This window comes from Mesoplodon mirus (genome assembly GCF_964341445.2).
Source record: "Mesoplodon mirus genome assembly, chromosome: 11".
Classification (NCBI taxonomy): domain Eukaryota; kingdom Metazoa; phylum Chordata; class Mammalia; order Artiodactyla; family Ziphiidae; genus Mesoplodon; species Mesoplodon mirus.
Genome location: NC_138987.1, coordinates 7,464,406 through 7,482,744, shown reverse-complemented (window position 1 = coordinate 7,482,744; position 18,339 = coordinate 7,464,406). Strand labels below are relative to the sequence as shown.

General features: G+C 34.0%; 1 protein-coding gene across 1 annotated transcript in view; it reads right to left on the bottom strand.

Moving 5' to 3' along the window:
• Positions 1–18,099, bottom strand: part of PTPRQ (protein tyrosine phosphatase receptor type Q) — a gene marked incomplete at its 5' end in the record, with an annotated part of 200,301 nt that extends 182,202 nt beyond the window's left edge. The window contains 8 exons of the mRNA XM_082636662.1: positions 5,706–5,852; positions 8,627–8,755; positions 10,337–10,586; positions 11,735–11,934; positions 16,279–16,348; positions 16,680–16,906; positions 17,584–17,695; positions 18,046–18,099. Of these exons, the coding sequence (XP_082492788.1) occupies positions 5,706–5,852; positions 8,627–8,755; positions 10,337–10,586; positions 11,735–11,934; positions 16,279–16,348; positions 16,680–16,906; positions 17,584–17,695; positions 18,046–18,099 (1,189 nt within the window). The remainder of the gene's footprint in view (positions 1–5,705; positions 5,853–8,626; positions 8,756–10,336; positions 10,587–11,734; positions 11,935–16,278; positions 16,349–16,679; positions 16,907–17,583; positions 17,696–18,045) is intronic.
• Positions 18,100–18,339: the final 240 nt, after the last annotated feature.

Below are 18,339 nucleotides of genomic sequence, written 5' to 3'. Positions count from 1 at the left end.
ACAATTGGTTTAAGATAAAGCAAGAAGTACTTAAATTCTAGTTAGAAAGTCATCAAGTGGTAATCATTTTGTAATGTATAAAAGTATAAAATCACTAAATAAATGAATGAATGAATGAATAAATGTATGTATGTATCTATGTATGTCACCAAGAGCAACCTCTAGGAAACCTCCCAGGGCCACAGGAGTAATGAACCAAGAGTAAACCTGCTCTGGGCACTTGTCCACTTTCTGTCTATAGTTCATTGTATGATTATAAATAACCAATTCACCCCTCCACCTTTAGTTTCCCTATCTATAAAATGGGTGTGATTAAAACTTTCCTATCACTATACAAAGTTAGGAACAAATTCAGAAGACTTTATAATATGTTGGTTCAAGAAAGAGAAAATGAGATGTAAAAATATTGTCCTTTATGATTAGGACGTGGTCACACATTAAATTCATTTCCCTAATTTCCCTATTTCCCTAAGCTGAGATATTTCACAGTAGTACAGGTTTACCAAATTCCAGTTAGAAGAAAGACATATTAGGGGTATAATACAAATGAAGAATGACTCTGTTCTCCTGTAAGATAACAAAAAGGAATTGAAAATTAATGTCACAACTCCTATAAATATTATTATAATTAATGAACCTAATTATGCTTAAGTTAACTATGTGGTAAGCTCCTGTAACCATGTAGTATTTTATCCAGTAGATTAAGAGTTGTTCTTTTTTTCTTTGTCTCTATGAAGTAATCAGTAAAAAAACAAAAATCTCCCTGGAGATTATAACAATGTAAATATTTCTAAATGTTTGTTGACTAGTTAATGGCTAGATGGATGAATTCTGGACTAAGAGCATATCTGATTACTGCAGTCAAATTTCCAGTGTCCATGGGCTTGCAGGGGACACGGGTTCGTGCCCCGGTCCGGGAAGATCCCACATGCCGCGGAGCTGCTGGGCCCGTGAGCCATGGCCGCTGAGCCTGCGCGTCCGGAGCCTGTGCTCTACAACGGGAGAGGCCACAACAGTGAGAGGCCGGTGTACCGAAAAAAAGAAAAAAAAAGAAATTTCCAGTGTCCAGTATGGGTAAAACCTGTGCTCAAAACTGAAATAAACATAACATGGGTACACCTATAATTTGCCAATGATTTGCATCTCCTTTTCTAAAAACGTTTTGGTATATCTCTATATAGAAGGATAACTCTTTAGACTGATCTCCCCAAAGGTGTTCTAATCGGAAGGAAAAATAGTTTGACCTTTGAAAGACTGAGGAAGAGTTCTAGGCTAGAACCCTACAATCACTGATTGATTCATTCATCATTCAACAGACTGAAGACTCATCATACAGTCACTGTTCTAGGCGCTTGAGGATAGAGGAAGGAATAAAACAGATAAAATCCTTTGCACAGGTCACCCCTTACACGTTTTATTTCATTAACATACACTGTTCCTAAAGCTTATGTTTCTATCATCATATATGCCAATATACATTTTTCAAGAGTAGAGGACCTTTCTAATTAACCATGTAGTGTGAGAACAACACAGCTATTTAAATAGCAAAACTCCAATTCCACCTTTCTTTGACATTTTATTTTGGGGTCGCTATGTAGACAAACTCTCAGTATTGCATAACCTAAATCAAAGAAGAGACCTGGCACTTTTCCATCTAATTTGAACACATGTAGAATCTTAACTGAAAAAAGCCAGTTTAATAACTACATTGATCAGATTAATCAGATAACTAAACCCTGCCTACTATAAAATAAGTGAAATGGTCAGTCCCATGTGATATAATAATGTAGTAGGATACCAAATATTACCCAGTACAGCAGTATATTTAAAATGTACTGTCTCTTATTCTGTTAGCCAAACCTAAAAATAGTAGCAGACACTGTTTCTCTATGTTTTGATTTATACTTTTCAGTATAATTTAGTAAGTATGACCCCATGACACTAATGCCTAAAGTTACAATCCAGCTTAAAGTGGTTCTATGTTACCCTAAAAATGTACCCCAAACTTGTGTAAGAATGATTCTAAGGCCGTCTCTTTTTTTTTCTGAAAGAAGAAAAAGCTTAGGGGATAAAGGAAATGGAGTAGACAGCATTGTATCTTGTCTTTAGAAAGATACTTGATATGTTACACCACAAATTCTTATGGGGAAACCAGAGAAGTGTGGATTAGATCAAACTTCTTTAATATTGATACCAAATTAACTAAAGAAAATCAAACACACAAAGCAATTATTCATGGTTCAGCATCAATTATGAAGGTGTTGTCCATGGGGATGACCTAAGAATCATTCTCAAGTCAATACATCTATAAATTTTACTAAGAAATGGGAAACAGAGTACACATATGATTGGTAAAAATAAATTCCAAATGATTTGGAGTTTGCAAATGAAAAATTCTTAGAAAAAAATGAGATGGAGACAAATGGCATTGGGGTAGAGAAAATACATTAAAGTAAGTCTGCCATTATCTAGCAAATTAAACTTCCATTAGAAGTGAATTTTGCAAAAATCTACTGAAAAATAAAAGTCACGGAGAATCCTGAAAAACACAAAGTTCAGAGTTTCTCAGTGATCTCCCTACAAAGATGTTGCTACTATTGGCAGAAAATAGCAAATTGAAACTACTAAGGACAAATGTCTTCACTTCCATAGTCTATTTATGGGGGAGTAAATATGGATTTCAACACTTTGTTTGCTTTTAAGAAATGATGTTAACATCCTTAAAAGATATTTGACACTAGTGGCAGAGAAGTTTTAGGGGATGTTGAAGCAACAAAATTTACTTTTCTTTAATCCCGATATAAATAATAAGAAAATTCTGTTGCCTATGTTATATTCAGCAGATTACCTCATTTTGGAATAGGCAACTATGATGTTTTATAACATTAGAGATTATTAAATTATCATTTTTTTCCAAAACCATCTCTTCTTCATGCCTATGTAGAAATCTGCTCAGTAAAATATTAACGGATATGTAAAAACATTATGAAATACATAGGATAACTGCTTTAACAACATCATGTTGATTTTCTTTGATAATCAAAGTAGACCATGGACCATATGATTCTCAGTATTAGAGAAATCAGCCCCATTAAAATGTGATAGCACATATTTTCTATAAGAAATCAATTCAGGGCTTCCCTGGTGGCGCAGTGGTTGGGGGTCTGCTTGCCGATGCGGGGGGACGCGGGTTCATGCCGCGGTCCGGGAGGATCTCACATGCCGCGGAGCAGCTGGACCCGTGGGCCATGGCCACTGGGCCTGCACGTCCAAAGCCTGTGCTCCACAACGGGGGAGGCCGCGGCAGTGGGAGGCCCGCGTACCGCAAAACAAACAAAAAAAAGAAATCAATTCAATATTTTTCTATGAATATCTGGAGATTTGTTAGAACCCCAGTTGTTTTAAAATATATTAATTTAAAACTGGTCCTGGGCTTCCCTGGTGGCTCAATGGTTCGGAGTCCGCCTGCCAATGCAGGGGATGCGGGTTCGTGCCCCGGTCTGGGAGGATCCCACATGCCGCGGAGCAGCTGGCCCGTGAGCCATGACCACTGAGCCTGCGCGTCCGGAGCCTGTGCTCCGCAACGGGAGAGGCCACAACAGTGAGAGGCCCGCGTACCACAAAAAAAAAAAAAAAAAACTGGTCCTAATCAATTTTTTAAATAGACTATAGACTACTTTTAAATATGGAGAAAAAAATAAATTGAGTAACTTTAATTAGAATACAAAGAACCCTGTTGTATTAATGAATAAAAAGAATAATCTAAAACTAAGGTGTAAATTTTAATTGAAAGTATATAGTTCTAATGAGTTATTAGATTGTTCTCATATAGTCTAAAGATTCCTTTATGGCAAAGTTTTCATTAGTAGGACCAGGATTAATTAGTGTTGTCAGAGTCTACATTCACTACATCTGCCCCAGCATTCCACTGAAACTCCCTGAGGACTCCATGGAGAAGCAGGCATGCAGAGGTAAGGACTGTGCCACGCCTGCCCTTAGAGAAACCCACCTGTTGCCAGTGGGTTCTCCTGAAAGCCACCTGGATGTGGTCTACATGGTGAGTAGTTCAGGAGGCAGTGGGATACAACTCAGGATACACTGCTCGTTACACAGGGCAAGTGGAGTCATCTATTCAAAGGAACTTGGTGTGAAAAGTAACCCACGTGAAATACGTTGAACAATGTCCTTAAAATTCTACTTATTATTTTGTCAATAAAAAGGACAGATATAAAGAAAGGGAAATACATGCTTAAACGATATCCCAAATAAACAAAATGGCACTGTATGTGGCAATGTATTATCTATTTCCCTATTTGGGTCAGATGCTGTAGGCCAAGAATGATGACAATAACACAATGATCTTAAATTGTGGATTCAGTTTAGGAGCACCAAAATCGGCCTGGCTTGAAAGAAGATTGAATTTATTTAATTGCATAACATGAGAACAGAAATTGGTCAGTTGGGTTGGTTGAGAAAAGACCAAATTCAAGGGCTCTAAGTATGACGAAGGCCAGATTGCTCTGTGGTGTTTGACAGCCATCCATAAATCTGTCTAGATTTCTTGAAAATGCTTAAGAGCAGGTTTAGGTGGAGGTGGGAGAAATTTCAGGTCTAATGGAGAAGACATACAATGCTAAGACTCTTCTGATAGAAATACAATGGAAAAAGTTCTGATATGAAAAAATGAGAATATTTTGTTAATGAGTGTGCATCTCTTTTTTAACCTGTGTTTGAAACCGTATACACATTAAAATATTCATTTGAAATCGATGTAACATAATTTTTACGTTCTTTCAATAGCAAAATATTATCAAGGGTTGTTCTTTGAAAGGGGGAGAAGTACAAAATTCCCTAATAGTTGCTGCCCTCTCATGGTGAAACACTTGAATGATTTATCCGATGAAGGTATGCCCAGCCTCGTGTGTGTGTGTGTGTGTGTGTGTGTATGCATGTGCATGTGTGCACACTGTGTACTTAATTCACAAGTTACTGTACGTTAGCTATCACACAAACAAAAACTGAAAACTTTTTCAAGTGTTAGTGTGACTGTAAAAAAAATTATTGTATTCTCCTAAATAATTACACTATCTAAATAGAAATGAAGGCATTGAGCAAGTTTGGTGTGGGCCCAGAAAACAGGTTGTGAAATGGCATGGTAACGTTTTTTTAAACACTACAGTTCGCCTTAGACTGTGACGTTTAATATATACAACTAAAAAATTTCTTCAGGAGAAACTTTAAAAAATAATTTCAGTATATTCTGGTAAATTTATATTATGCACCTTCCAGAAATCCTCACTTCCTTAGAATATCCTTTTGACTATAAATATACTTTGTTATAGGCATTGGGGGATACATGGATTTCTCTGAATGTTATTTTGTGGGAAGATAGAGTCAACATTAAATAATGTGGTTTAAACCATGCTAAATGTGTTCATTTGTTTAAGTATTCTTGAGATTTTGCCAGTACTATTCATTGTGAATTATGCAGGCTGATACTGCATGTAATGTTGATCTTTGGACCCTCTTATTATGAAGCATGCTATGGGTTTAGTGTTCTAAGGAACACATGTTCAGAATGTACTAGGTAGTAATCTGATAAGGAAATGACATGAATTAGGTAAATATCAACCAAATAGCTTCTAATACAATGTTTAACCGATGCAATACAATTCTCATTAACACACTAGAGGAGGTGTTCTTACCTTCTGGAGGAGTGAATACTGAAATATTTGACTTGGGTCCAATCCCTGCACTGGTTTCAGCCGCAACATACACGTCATACTTTGTAAATGGTGTTAGATTAGTGAATGCAAACTTAAGGTCTTTTGTGCTATTATCCAAAATCTGACCTGCAAAAAGCAAAAGATAATTGTGGATTATTTACTCTTCAAGCGTGTAATCATTCTTACATTTAAATATAGAGCAATTAAAGTGTTAACCTATGCACTAACATTCATTATTACAATTTTAAAAGCGAATATATCTTAAACATTTAGCTTAGTATTACACTGGTGTCAATTTATTTAAAATGGAAAAAAAATGAAAATCTTGTGGTATTTAAAATTACTTTTATATGAAGCCCTATTGAACCACAGTGTTATTTTTTGACATAGTTAAAATGAACACATTAGGTTTTACCAATATAAAAACAGTGACAGTGTTTGATACTCAAATTCATTCAATTAAAATGCTAAATATTCTCACTATCTTCTATAAAAAGATATATTTAGAAAATTTCTGTAGCCTAGCTTCTGAGCAAAATTTCTTAACTGGGCCATCATCAAAATTCCTTAAATCCTCAACTTTATCTCTGAATAGTTCTTTCCCCTTCTTGCTCTAACTGAAACCTAGCTCTCCCCTGAGACCACTGCTTCTGTTCCCTACAGCCACCCTGAATGGTGGTGACTGATTTCTCCCCGCAGCCCTCAAGCGACTAGGCAGTCAGGTGTGGTATGTGCTCTCCTTGCTCCTCTTTGCTCTTAGACAATTCTAGCTCCTCCTTAGAAAAGCCCACAGTTTCAGCTCTCATGCCATCAGCGACATCCACTGACTCTCACTGTTGTAGTGATCTGTGGGTCCCAGGGTCACTCACTCTCATTCCGGATGGTTTAGCTCCTGCTTCAATGGCATTTTCTTTAATGCTACCATCTTAATTTGTGGTGATTTCAATATCCTTAGAGATCAACCTTAAACTACTTCAAGCTCCCCTTGAATAATCTAGTCCTCCACCTGATCTCAGTCACTCCCTCACTGTCATAATAGACATGGCTATTACCAATAACTGCAAATCCTAAAAATTATCTCAATTTCATGCGGCTGTCTCTGACCACACTTCCTGTCCCCTGATCACTACTCTAGAAGCCAGAACCAACAATTCTTCGGGACCTCCAATCCATTGATCTTACCACCTACTTTGTTTTATTTTGTTTGGTTCCTCACCACTTGATGTCTACTCTTTATCCAGCCTCAGTGTCATTGTCAGTAATCATCACTGCCTTACATAAGCCCTCTCTTGTTGAAGGGAACTGGAGAAAAACACACATCCACTCTGACTGATATCACTTTATTCATTACCACACTTCAAAAGAGCCCTAAATGGTACTCAGCACCTTATCTAACTTCAGTAGTGCAGTCACTCTCTACTCTTCTAGGTGAATATTTACACTTTTTCTTCCCAGTTGATTAACTGGAAAAATTAATCATTCAGAAGACATGTGCCACATACTCCCACCAACGCAACTACCTATGTACAGCATCTGCACCCACAGACTCTGCCTTATAACCTGTTACAATGGATAAACCATCTGGATTCTTATCTCAAACCAATCCCTACACTCGAGCAAAAGATCCCATTTTCTGCCTACACAAAGATATCTGTCCAATAATTCCTGCCTTTCTTATACCATCAACATATCCTTTTTTAAATTAATTCCCATCAGCAAACAAACATGCTTTGCTTGTTCCCTCTGAAAAGAAAACCTCTCGATGCTGCTTACCCCTCACCCTCACTACCCACTTCCATTCACTGCTTCACTTTGCAGCAGAACTCAAGAGTTGTCCATTACCCACTGTTCCAATTCTCTTCTCTCATTCTCTCTTCAGTCTACTCCAAGCAGGCATTTACCCCACATACTCCATCATAACTGCTCTTGATAAGATCGCTAATGACTTCCAGGTTGCTAAATTCGATAGTTACTAAATACATTCTCTTGACTTACCAGCCTCACAGATACAAGAGTACTTTGTCAAAATTTTGTAAAATAGTACTGATAGAAAAGGTATGTCTGGGTACCCATGTGTGTCTATGTATTGAGGAGGGAGGGGGAAAAACAGACTACCATATCTTTAGGCCTGCAAATATTTCAGAATTTTAGGAGCATAAGGTACTCAGGGATGAGAAATAAAGTTTACTCATGAGTTTCATGATAGATTCCTAGAAGTTCCCAAATGAATAATTTGGACATTTGTCGATTTTTCCACTCTTCCAAATAAATGATAATATGTGAGTTTATGTTATTTCATTACTATCTGAAATAAACTTATTTCATAGAACCATAGAATGCAGATTATGAAAGAATTGTAGAGTTTACTTAATCAACTTCTACTAATATAGTTTTTGAACCCCTTAAAATATTTGACAAGTGGATGTCCAACTCCTCTTTGCTCAGAAAGATGGTGAACTCGCTACATTATCAAGTTGCCCATATTACTTTTAGAGAGCCAATTATTAGAAATAGTTTCTTTCTTCTAAGCAGAAATCTGATTTAATATAACCGAAGCCCACTGTTCTTCGTATATTTGCAATCAGAGTAAGTCAAGGTCCTGTTCAAATATGGGAAGACATGTCTCTCCTCTAATACTTCTCTTCTTGAGGGGTCATCCTTTGTTCTTTCAGCTCCTTGTCATGAAATATGGAACATGGACAATGTTTTACCCTCCTTATACTTATTTATGATTTTAAACAAAAAGTTCAAAGAGCCTCATTTCCTTATTACTTTTTTACTGTTTGCTTCAACTATAGGGTCTTTTAAAAACAGTTAAATACTTTTTAAAAGTTTGATCATAGTAACATTTTATATAATTCTTACTCCAAAAGGTAAACACAAAACTGATTAAGACTTACCTGATGGTCCATATAATTCAACTCTGTAACTAAATTTTCCTGTAACTGTAGTTGGTGGGTCCCATGAAACTGAAAAAGACTTCCCTGTAATGTTACCTGTTACACAGTTTTGTGGTGGTCCTTCAGGCACTAAAATGATTACAGAAAAAAATGAATAAATAATAGATATATATATAAAATTTAAAAGCACCTTATTAAATACATAAAATAAAGCACAAAATCAGAGAAAAAATAAAAGGTCACACAGTAAAGTGTTTGTTTTTTCAACCTACAAAAAGAAAAAATAGGCTATAATTGAAGAATTTGAATAAGTGGTGGACCATTAGATAAACTCCTTATTTGCAACAATTACTATTTTTATTTAATGCTGTATATGATTGAACAGGGTGTTTTATTCCTATATAGTTCATTGTACAGTTACATTGTCTAGAAGCACTTTATACGTATTGCATTCAACAAGCCCTGGGCATCTGGCTTGATAAAAGCTCTCCCTCTGGTGTACACAGGTAGAAGGGGCAAAGAAATAACTCAACCTTCAGAATCTGTTGGCAGTGATTTTACTTTTTATTTCAATATCTGCATGTGGTTCTGAGAGGAAATTTATAACCTATATTCAAATGTAACATTGGTAACATATAAAAATAATAATGATATTTAAAAAGTCTTTTTCATAGATGTTTCTATATTAAAAAAAACTTTCTTTTAATTGAAATGAAATATTCCAAATATTTTTTAAAACAAAGTTCTTGTCTACCAAATTTCACCTGTGTGACCTTCTTGAAATTCTTTCTTTCTTTTTTTGTATGAAAAGAAGTAAGGAGTACGGAAGAGGAAATGGTCTGATTCAAAGATGTTTAATTCAAGAAAAATCTTCAAATTTACATGTACTTAAATGACACCTATGTAATCAGAAAAAAATACTATGCTTTAGTGAAATTACCCTACAAGTAATAATTTCCAGTAGCCTTAAAAATCATCAATCCAACTGAATTTCTGATACTATATATTTAGTATGGCATTATGTAGTATGTTTAGATGTGTGTCTATATATATGTGTATATATGGACGCTGACATATTATCATAATTAAATCTATAAATACCATACCTAGAAATATGTACTCTTAGAAGTTAGTAGTAATAATAATATCTAATCATGCTCATTTAGTACTAACACCATCTCCATAAGGAAGATACTATCACTGTCTCCATTTTTCACAAAAGGAAACTGAAATACAAAGAGGATACAAGTAGGTATTTTTTAACTACTGTTTTTCTCTGATGCTGAATGTTAATCGCATGATACTTCTACTACTGCAGGTGTTATCTCCACATCTGGCAACAGCAATATCAGTGAGAGAAGTCATCTACACATGACTATAGAAGATGAAGGACAGGATGATTACGAAAAATTGCTGGGGTCACAGAATGATAAAAGCTGATCTTAGGATCAAGACTATTAGTTCAAGAGTCTCTTCTCTCAAATCTCCTTTCTCATTTTAGATGCTTATGTTAGTATCATAAAAGCGTATTGAAATTGAAGATGCTCCAGAAGGGATACCTATTATCTGTTATTAGGGCAAAAAAAGTTATTGAAAGGGAAGGAAGGTTTTAACAAAACTATCTATATGAAAAAAATGAAAGGTTATTCTACGAATAATTTAACTTCTTTTCCTACCAAAAAAAAAAAAAAAGAAAGAAAGAAACTATACCTGATTCTGGTGTTCTGACAATTGTACTATCAATATAACCTGCTTCAGTTGTAACAGCAGAAACTTCAAAAAGATACGTTGTATAAGGTCTCAAATGTGTCACTACAAAACTGATAGGCTCTTTCCACACAGAGCTAATCTTCCTCCCGGGCAACATGCTCGATGGGTAGGTGGTACGTGATGGAGGCGTCACCCTCCCGAGGGTTGGAGAAGGGCTGGTTGTACTCCATAAAAAGGATTCATTCTTCTCCTAGTGAATAAAATAAATATCAATGGGAAAATAATGTGGTATCACTTGATGGCGATGATAAGGGTAATTCATTTTTTCTTTATACTACAAATATTATTCCTAATTTGTGTGTATGTGTATGATTGGGTAAGAGTTTAACAGATTCACTTACCCATTATAGCTACAGACAAATCTGCTAGATTTTAATTATACCCACTTATCGTCTACAGTTATACCATCAATACCATTGTCCACAGTTTTAGAACAGAATGTATTTACTGCATTCTTTACACCTTCATCTTTCTTATAAGTAGGATTGCATGTGGCTTTGAGTAAAGCTATAACTATAGCAAAATCATTATTAAGAATTTTTAAAATTCATGCTAAAAGTGCAAGAGTCAAAGAGATGAAATGTTTTCCCTATTGTGAAATTTCAAACATAACATCACTTTCTTACCGTTATGATCATTTTTTCTGCAACAGTATTCAAAAGACAAAGCTAATAGAACATGTGTTTGTGTGTATATGGGCACATGTGTATATGTGCTTATGTGTATTAGATATCCAAATTAAAAAAACATTTTGTGACATCTACAATTTAAAGCATTTAAAAGAAAAGTAATTTTGGTTGTTTTCTCATCAATAATATCACAAAGATAACCAAAATTAACTTCAAAAAAGCATTATTACAGTACTTCCAGGGATTTCCCATCTATGACTAGAGTAGTAACAAATTCTTCACTAAAGATATACACAACAAAAACAATCTACTTCCACAAACTTAACCTTGACTATTCCCCTCCCCTCCTCTCCTGTCACACGGAAGTATTATATTTTTTCCAGTGATATCCTATGATTTCCTACTTCAGGGCTTACAAAGTATCCTCTACCTCCACGTAATCTCCACCTATCCTTACTCCAAGGCCTATCACAAATGCCATGCCTATCATGTAGTCTTTCCAGAGCTCCCTAAGTGATCTGACATCTCACTGCTGAATTCTCAAACCTTTCTCTTATTCTGCCTTGACTATAGCCAATTGTATATCATATGATACTATAAGTAATCAAATAGCTAAGAATCATTTTGGTAAAATGGAAATTTTACTAAAACTTCAAGATGTAATTTACCTAAAATTTTTGACACATAGAAAATGTTCCATGATACTTACAATACATTCTGGCAATTTCCCGGTCAAAATGTCCTCTACTCTGATTGAAACATCTTTCACTACTATCCCACTTCTAGCATGTTTGACGCTAATCTTGAAGCTGGTAATTTTGCCATTTGGTTGCCGAGGTAAATACCAAATCAGGCTTACTGCTGAATAGTTAAAGGCTTCGACTGTGAGATTCACCACTTTTCCTGGAGCTGGGGAAGTGAGAGGGATTGAAGGAGAGGAAAAACATTGTTATAAAACTTAGAATGGCATTTATATAGCTTTGGGATGTTACGTTTCCCATGTTATATGAAATTAAATGTATAATACATTGTATAAAATCTACTTGGGTAATACTTTTTGAAATATATACTTGAGTATACTTTTTGAATTGACTTTTGCCTAAAATAAAGAACTGGAAATTGGGCCCAGAGAGTTGTGTTTAAGAGGCACATAAGCTTTACTTCAGGATTATTTGGCCAATACATCCATCAATAAACTATTTCAAATAAGTCTGAAAAAATATTCAGTCAATAGTTGTTTGTGGTTATAGAAATTTGAATAATGAATATCTTACTTTCTGAAATACTTTAGAATTATGTAAATTCCTTAGATAATGAAGAAATGGCAAATTCAAACAATTATATAACCATTTGCACCAAAAAGCACATTTCTAGAATGTATGTAAATATTTAGTGTCTAATATAAAATGGATACCACCCAATTGATTGTGGTTATTATATTTTGACTTTCATACACCCTCAAAATCAACTTTCATCAGAATTCATGATACTTTGTTATTAATTATTAATAATATGCATAATAATAAGCTATATGCTATCTTAGTTGGAATAAGATAAACATGAGGCCAGAGTGAAGAAAAATGATACTTATTAATTCAAGGTTAATTATGCAAAATTGACCAAGTAGAGTAAATAATCAAGGTCTTTTAGAATACAGAACAACCATGACAAGTCACTATTGAAAGAAATAAAAACAAAACAAGATGTTTGGGGTAAAACAATATAAATGATAGTAGAAGTGCCTAGTATTGAGAAATCAAATAACCAGAGTTTAGGTATACATTGTAGAGAAGAATATCAAAATGTGATTTGTAAATGAAAGCCATATAAAATATATAAGAAAGTTAGGTCCTGGGCAGGAGAGCTGTATGTGAATGGGCAAGAGAGCTATATGTGAATGATATGAGTTAAACAGTAATTAAGAAACCTAACAACGGCTGCATTTTAATGGAAAAAAGTAAAATACAACAATTTGGGAAGATGATTCATCATTAATAATGGATGTCATAATGGATAGAAATTTTTTTCTTCAAGAGAAACTGATCAATGGAATTAGAGTTTAAAAAGGGCAGTGACAATATGAAAACTCTCTGATACTAAAGATTTAGCACTAAAATTTCTTGAGTGGATAAAATATAATAAAGCAAAGTTTGTTAAATACGTGATGCTATGGAATTATAAGAATCAAAGCTTTTATCATTAATCTTAATCATTGTTTTAAATTTCTTATTGGTCTAAAGTATGCAAATTTTATAAGAATGCCTGAAATATATATCAATAACAGACTGCATACAAGCTGGCACATTTCCAAATCAGCCTTAACAACAATCATGAGGAACTGCCCAAGTGTAGAGAAATTTGAATTTACAAGGTAACCAAACCTTTATTACATTCCAAAACATGATTTCAAAATATCTTTTAGGGGGCTTCCCTGGTGGCGCCGTGGTTGAGAGTCCGCCTGCCGATGCAGGGGACACGGGTTCGTGCCCCGGTCTGGGAGGATCCCATATGCTGCGGAGCGGCTGGGCCCGTGAGCCATGGCCGCTGAGCCTGTGCTCCGCACGGGAGAGGCCACAACAGTGAGAGGCCCGCGTACCGCAAAAAAAAAAAAAAAAAAATCTTTTAAAGTACACAGATATATTAGATAAAAATTAATTAAATCTGTTAAACAACATTTAGTGAAAAAGAGGTTATTTTTATTCACTTAAAATTACATTATTTTTGCCTCAGTAAAATCTGTGTGTTTTCCTTTTGTGACTTTGTGGTGTCTGAAGACTAATTTTGGCTCTTTTCTGTAGCTGACAGGTCTTCCCCTACTTTAAATATTCTAGTTTCTACTTCTGGAATTTTAGGTACCAAAATCCCATCATCTTTTGATTTTTATAGTGAATTTATCCATCTTGGTCCAAGTAAAGATCTGACACTAAAGCACCAAAAAATTCTGTTTATAAATCACTTCACCTTGCAGATAAGTCTTCCACACACTTTGAGGGCATAGCTAAACAAGTGACTTGCGTAAATATATAAGTATGTGAAACTAATTAAAACTTTTCAAAGTGTATACTATACAAAACATACATTTTCTTGAGCCAGGAAAAAAAAAAACCTTTCTAAATCAAATATAGAGACTTCTAAAAGAATCATTTATATTTCTAAGGATCCACCAAGTTAGAAATGAAGGTACAAGAGATATTTCTAATATTTTAAAGCTAAAATTCTACATTTGTCTGAAACAATGCTGTATGAGAAGTAAGAAAGTTGAGATTTTTGTGCTTGTGGATGTGATATCAGCTCAGTATGGTATAATGGGTTAACTTTATACTTTAGGAGTATTTTTATTCATGGAGAAAGAAATTATTTCTGGTTTAATAATAATAAATGCAATTTATTTATTCCACAGAAATTTTCCTTAAATTTAGTTCTGTGTAGCATAAATAATAAAAAGGAGTCCTTGGGGGAAAACTTGGACATAACTGATCTAACTAAATTTAGGTTTGTATTTTTACCACTTAAGATTTTTTTTTAAAAACAAAAGATAAGGCAAGACTGATTATGTGATTATGTAATTTCCCCAAGAAAACAAGCAAGTCAGAAACAGAGTGAAACTTCTGTTCCGGTATTATTTTCACGCCATCCTAGAGTGTTAGTCTGTCCCAATCATAATTTGCCAAGAGAGCAAATAACTCCAGAAATTATGACAGTTAGTAGAGTATAAAATATTTAAAGTTCAAAATACTGTCAAGTTGAAATCATAATCTGCATGTACCAGGCTTTATCAGAAGCTGTATCAAGATGAGAGTTTTAAAAAAAGAATAAACTATTTGTGAAGTCATTCAAAAATTATTCCAATTATTTCCCTGAAGCTAAAAACATAAGTAATAAATTTTTCTTTTATATCCTAGTGAACATTTAATTTAAAATAATAATTTTCTCAATTTTTAGTTGTGCTAATAATCTGAATGTCAGTAGGTTCAATATCAATAGGAAAAAGACCTCATGAATCGTTAATTTCTAATTTTAAATAAACTCTAGAATTTTCTCTTAATTCTTTCTATGGCATAGAGCATGTATTCACATGCTTCTCTTGATGGGGTCTCAAATGAAAACTGGGCCATAAAGCTTGGCATATGTTTCTTTTAACATTATAATTGCATAATCCCCTCTAGATATACAGGGCCCATTTCAATGTACCCCTTTGGCAGTGAACCACTGGATATTTTTATCTTTATCTGTATCTTTATACAGAACATTTATAGTTGCACAAAATTACATAAATTGTTTTTATAGCACTTCTCACCAATCTAGTACATTACTTAGTAACTCATTTATTATATTACTTAGTAACTCATTTATTTATCTTAGCCCACTAGAGTATAAGCTCCACAGAAAATGTCTGCTATTGATTGGAGATGCCATTCTTTGTGTCATTTTTCTATTTACTCATTCTGACTGTTTGCTATTATAAATAAACAGCTGAATTACTAAATAAATAAAATTACCTCCATTCCATAACAACTTATTTTTATCACAAAGCTTATGTTCTACTAGGCTAATACATACAATAAAAAGTAAGCAAGTAAATGTGTTACATGTCAGGCTTGTCCAATGGAGAAAAATAAATCTGTTGGAAATAAAGATGGACAGAAGGAAATAGGGGCTATTTTAGAAGGTGTAGTCAGGAAAGGTAAAGTGAGATCTGGATCAACTGGGGAGAGAGTTCTACAGATATTTAGTGAAAGCATATTCCATAGTATTCCATGTTATGGAATAATATGATAACCATTATAATCTGTATTTCCAAAAGTCTAATGTCATAATAATACTTATGATTTGATGTTAAGAGGAAAAGGCAGGCTATAAACTTGCATAAATGGCACAAGCCTACTTTTACTAATATATAGTCACAAAGACATATATTCATAGGAAAAAAAAAATCAGCCAGAAATGGACCAAAAGGGTAACAGCATTTTTTATATAACAGGGCCATGGATAACTTTCATTTAGGATTTTTTTTTATTTCTGTTTTTTTCAAAGTTTTCTAAGATAACACTTAGTGTTTTTATAATCAGAAAGAACAATATACATTTTAATGAGTAAATTTACTATCCAAGAAGACTCTAAAAGTAACTGAATGGCCATGTTGTTGAAAATTTTATGCATTTTAGTGCCGGATTTTGTTTATATCCCTATTTATTTTCAATGACAAAAACTCATAACAAAGTTAATTCAGAATAAATGATTTAGGAAAATTACCACTTTCTGCAGTTTGGAAGAGAAATGGGTCACTAAACACTCCAATGCCAGCACTGTTTTCAGCAGCAACCTAGAACAGACCAAAAGAATTACATTCAAGCTTTATACTCTCTAATTAAACAGAATCTGAAATAATAAAACTTTGATTTGTCCAGAAGATAAATGATAAAGAGCTGACTGCCAGTAGGTTCAATATCAATAAGAAAAATAAATTATATAAATACACAAAAGAGAGATTATAAAATTTGTTCACGTTTTAAAAGCCCAGATGGGCAATGAGGCCAAGACTCAGATGATCATTCTTCTGTCACTTGCTGCAAAGGCTTGACCTGGTGGGATAAAGCTCCTTCACTTTTAAAAGGAATGAATATTCTAATACTAACTATTTACAAAATAATTACCTTGATTTCATATGTTGTTCCAGGTTTAAGATTAGTAAGAAGAACTTCCAGACTGTCTGGCTTTGCTCTAACTTGTGTATACGCTGCTTGCATCCATGGACAAACTTCCTTATATTTTACAATGTAAGATATAATCCTTCCATTCGGATTAGGTGGTGTATTCCAAGACAGAAGAATCCCAGCAGATCCAACTCTTTCCCCTGCTAGGAAGACTGGAGGCCCTGGTTCTATTTTTTTTGAAAAAATTCATGTTGTTATAAGGTCAAACAACTATTGTATTTTCACAATCATACGTAAGAAAAATATCTACAAATTGTAGACTTCTGAAGTTCCCAAAGACTAATGGTCTCATAAGTGTAAGTTTATCCTCCCTAGAGCTTTGCTACCACAAGAAAAAAAAAAAAGATTAAATGCTTTGGAGAATACCAAAAATAGTCTTTTATAAGAATGTAAAAAATGGAATGCTACTAAATACTACATGCCAAATATACTTTTAATGCCAAATCATTTTTTAAAAAAACGTACTTAATGCAAGGCTTATACACAAACACTAAGAAAACAAGAACCAGTCTTACAAACTGAATAACTCTTTCAGAGCAACTATAGTGAGTTTATTTTCACGGCTTTGTATTATTTAAATATTACGATTAACAGTGTTTCTGATCCATTTCACAAACAAGTACAGAAAAATTATCTTTGTTCTTTGAAAGTAATGGAAGATAACCAGTAGAACTCAGGTTCTAAACAGATCACTTTCTTAAGTTTCCATTTTGCTTTAATTACTAAACTGTTCTCATGCATACAATGCACATACCACCAATGTAAATATTTCTATCCAACAGATTTATAATGGTTCCAAATACTTTGTAAAAAAAAAAAAAGAAAAAGGAAAACATATACTTACTTGTCACATTCGTTGTCACTGTTCTACTAACAGGTAAGCTGTATGTTGTAGCAGAAATGGAAGAGATGGTTACATCATACCGCGTACCAGGAACAGCATTAGAAACATCAACCTGGAACACCAAAAGCAAGTGATTGTGTTAAAATTCTGAAAAGCAAGAAATTTAAAACCATAAATCTATCACAATCAATAAAATACAGTAACACTTCACTACATAACTCTGCACTATTTAAGATATCACAATATGTTTCCTATCACTGTAAAATATAAATTTGTTATATCACATAACTATTTACCAAATAACAGATAACAAAAACTTAACAAAACATACTGCATTATCAAAGACTACATCAGTATTTCTATCTATCCTAGTTCATTGTCAAAAGAAACAACTATTTAAGAGTCTTAAGAAAATTACAGTCCATTGCTTAGCCCTTGTATTTAAGAGTGTGTACAAAATACCTGTGTCTCTGAAGTTCCAATAAAAAGTAAAAGAAAAATCATAAGAAAATCCATCATTATTACATTTTTCAGGCAGTGGAATCACATTGATGGCTCTAGAGAGAAATGTTGCCTGCATTAATGATTTAAAGACAGATCCTCCTGGCAAGTGCACAATTAATGAGCGTGGATTACTCAATAGCTCTGCCCTTTCATTGTTAAACTATTCATGAACCCTTGGATCGTTGGCTATAGGTTCAGGGTAGACTTAAAAAAAAGAGACACAGACGTTACTAAGGTAACAGTCCACTAATG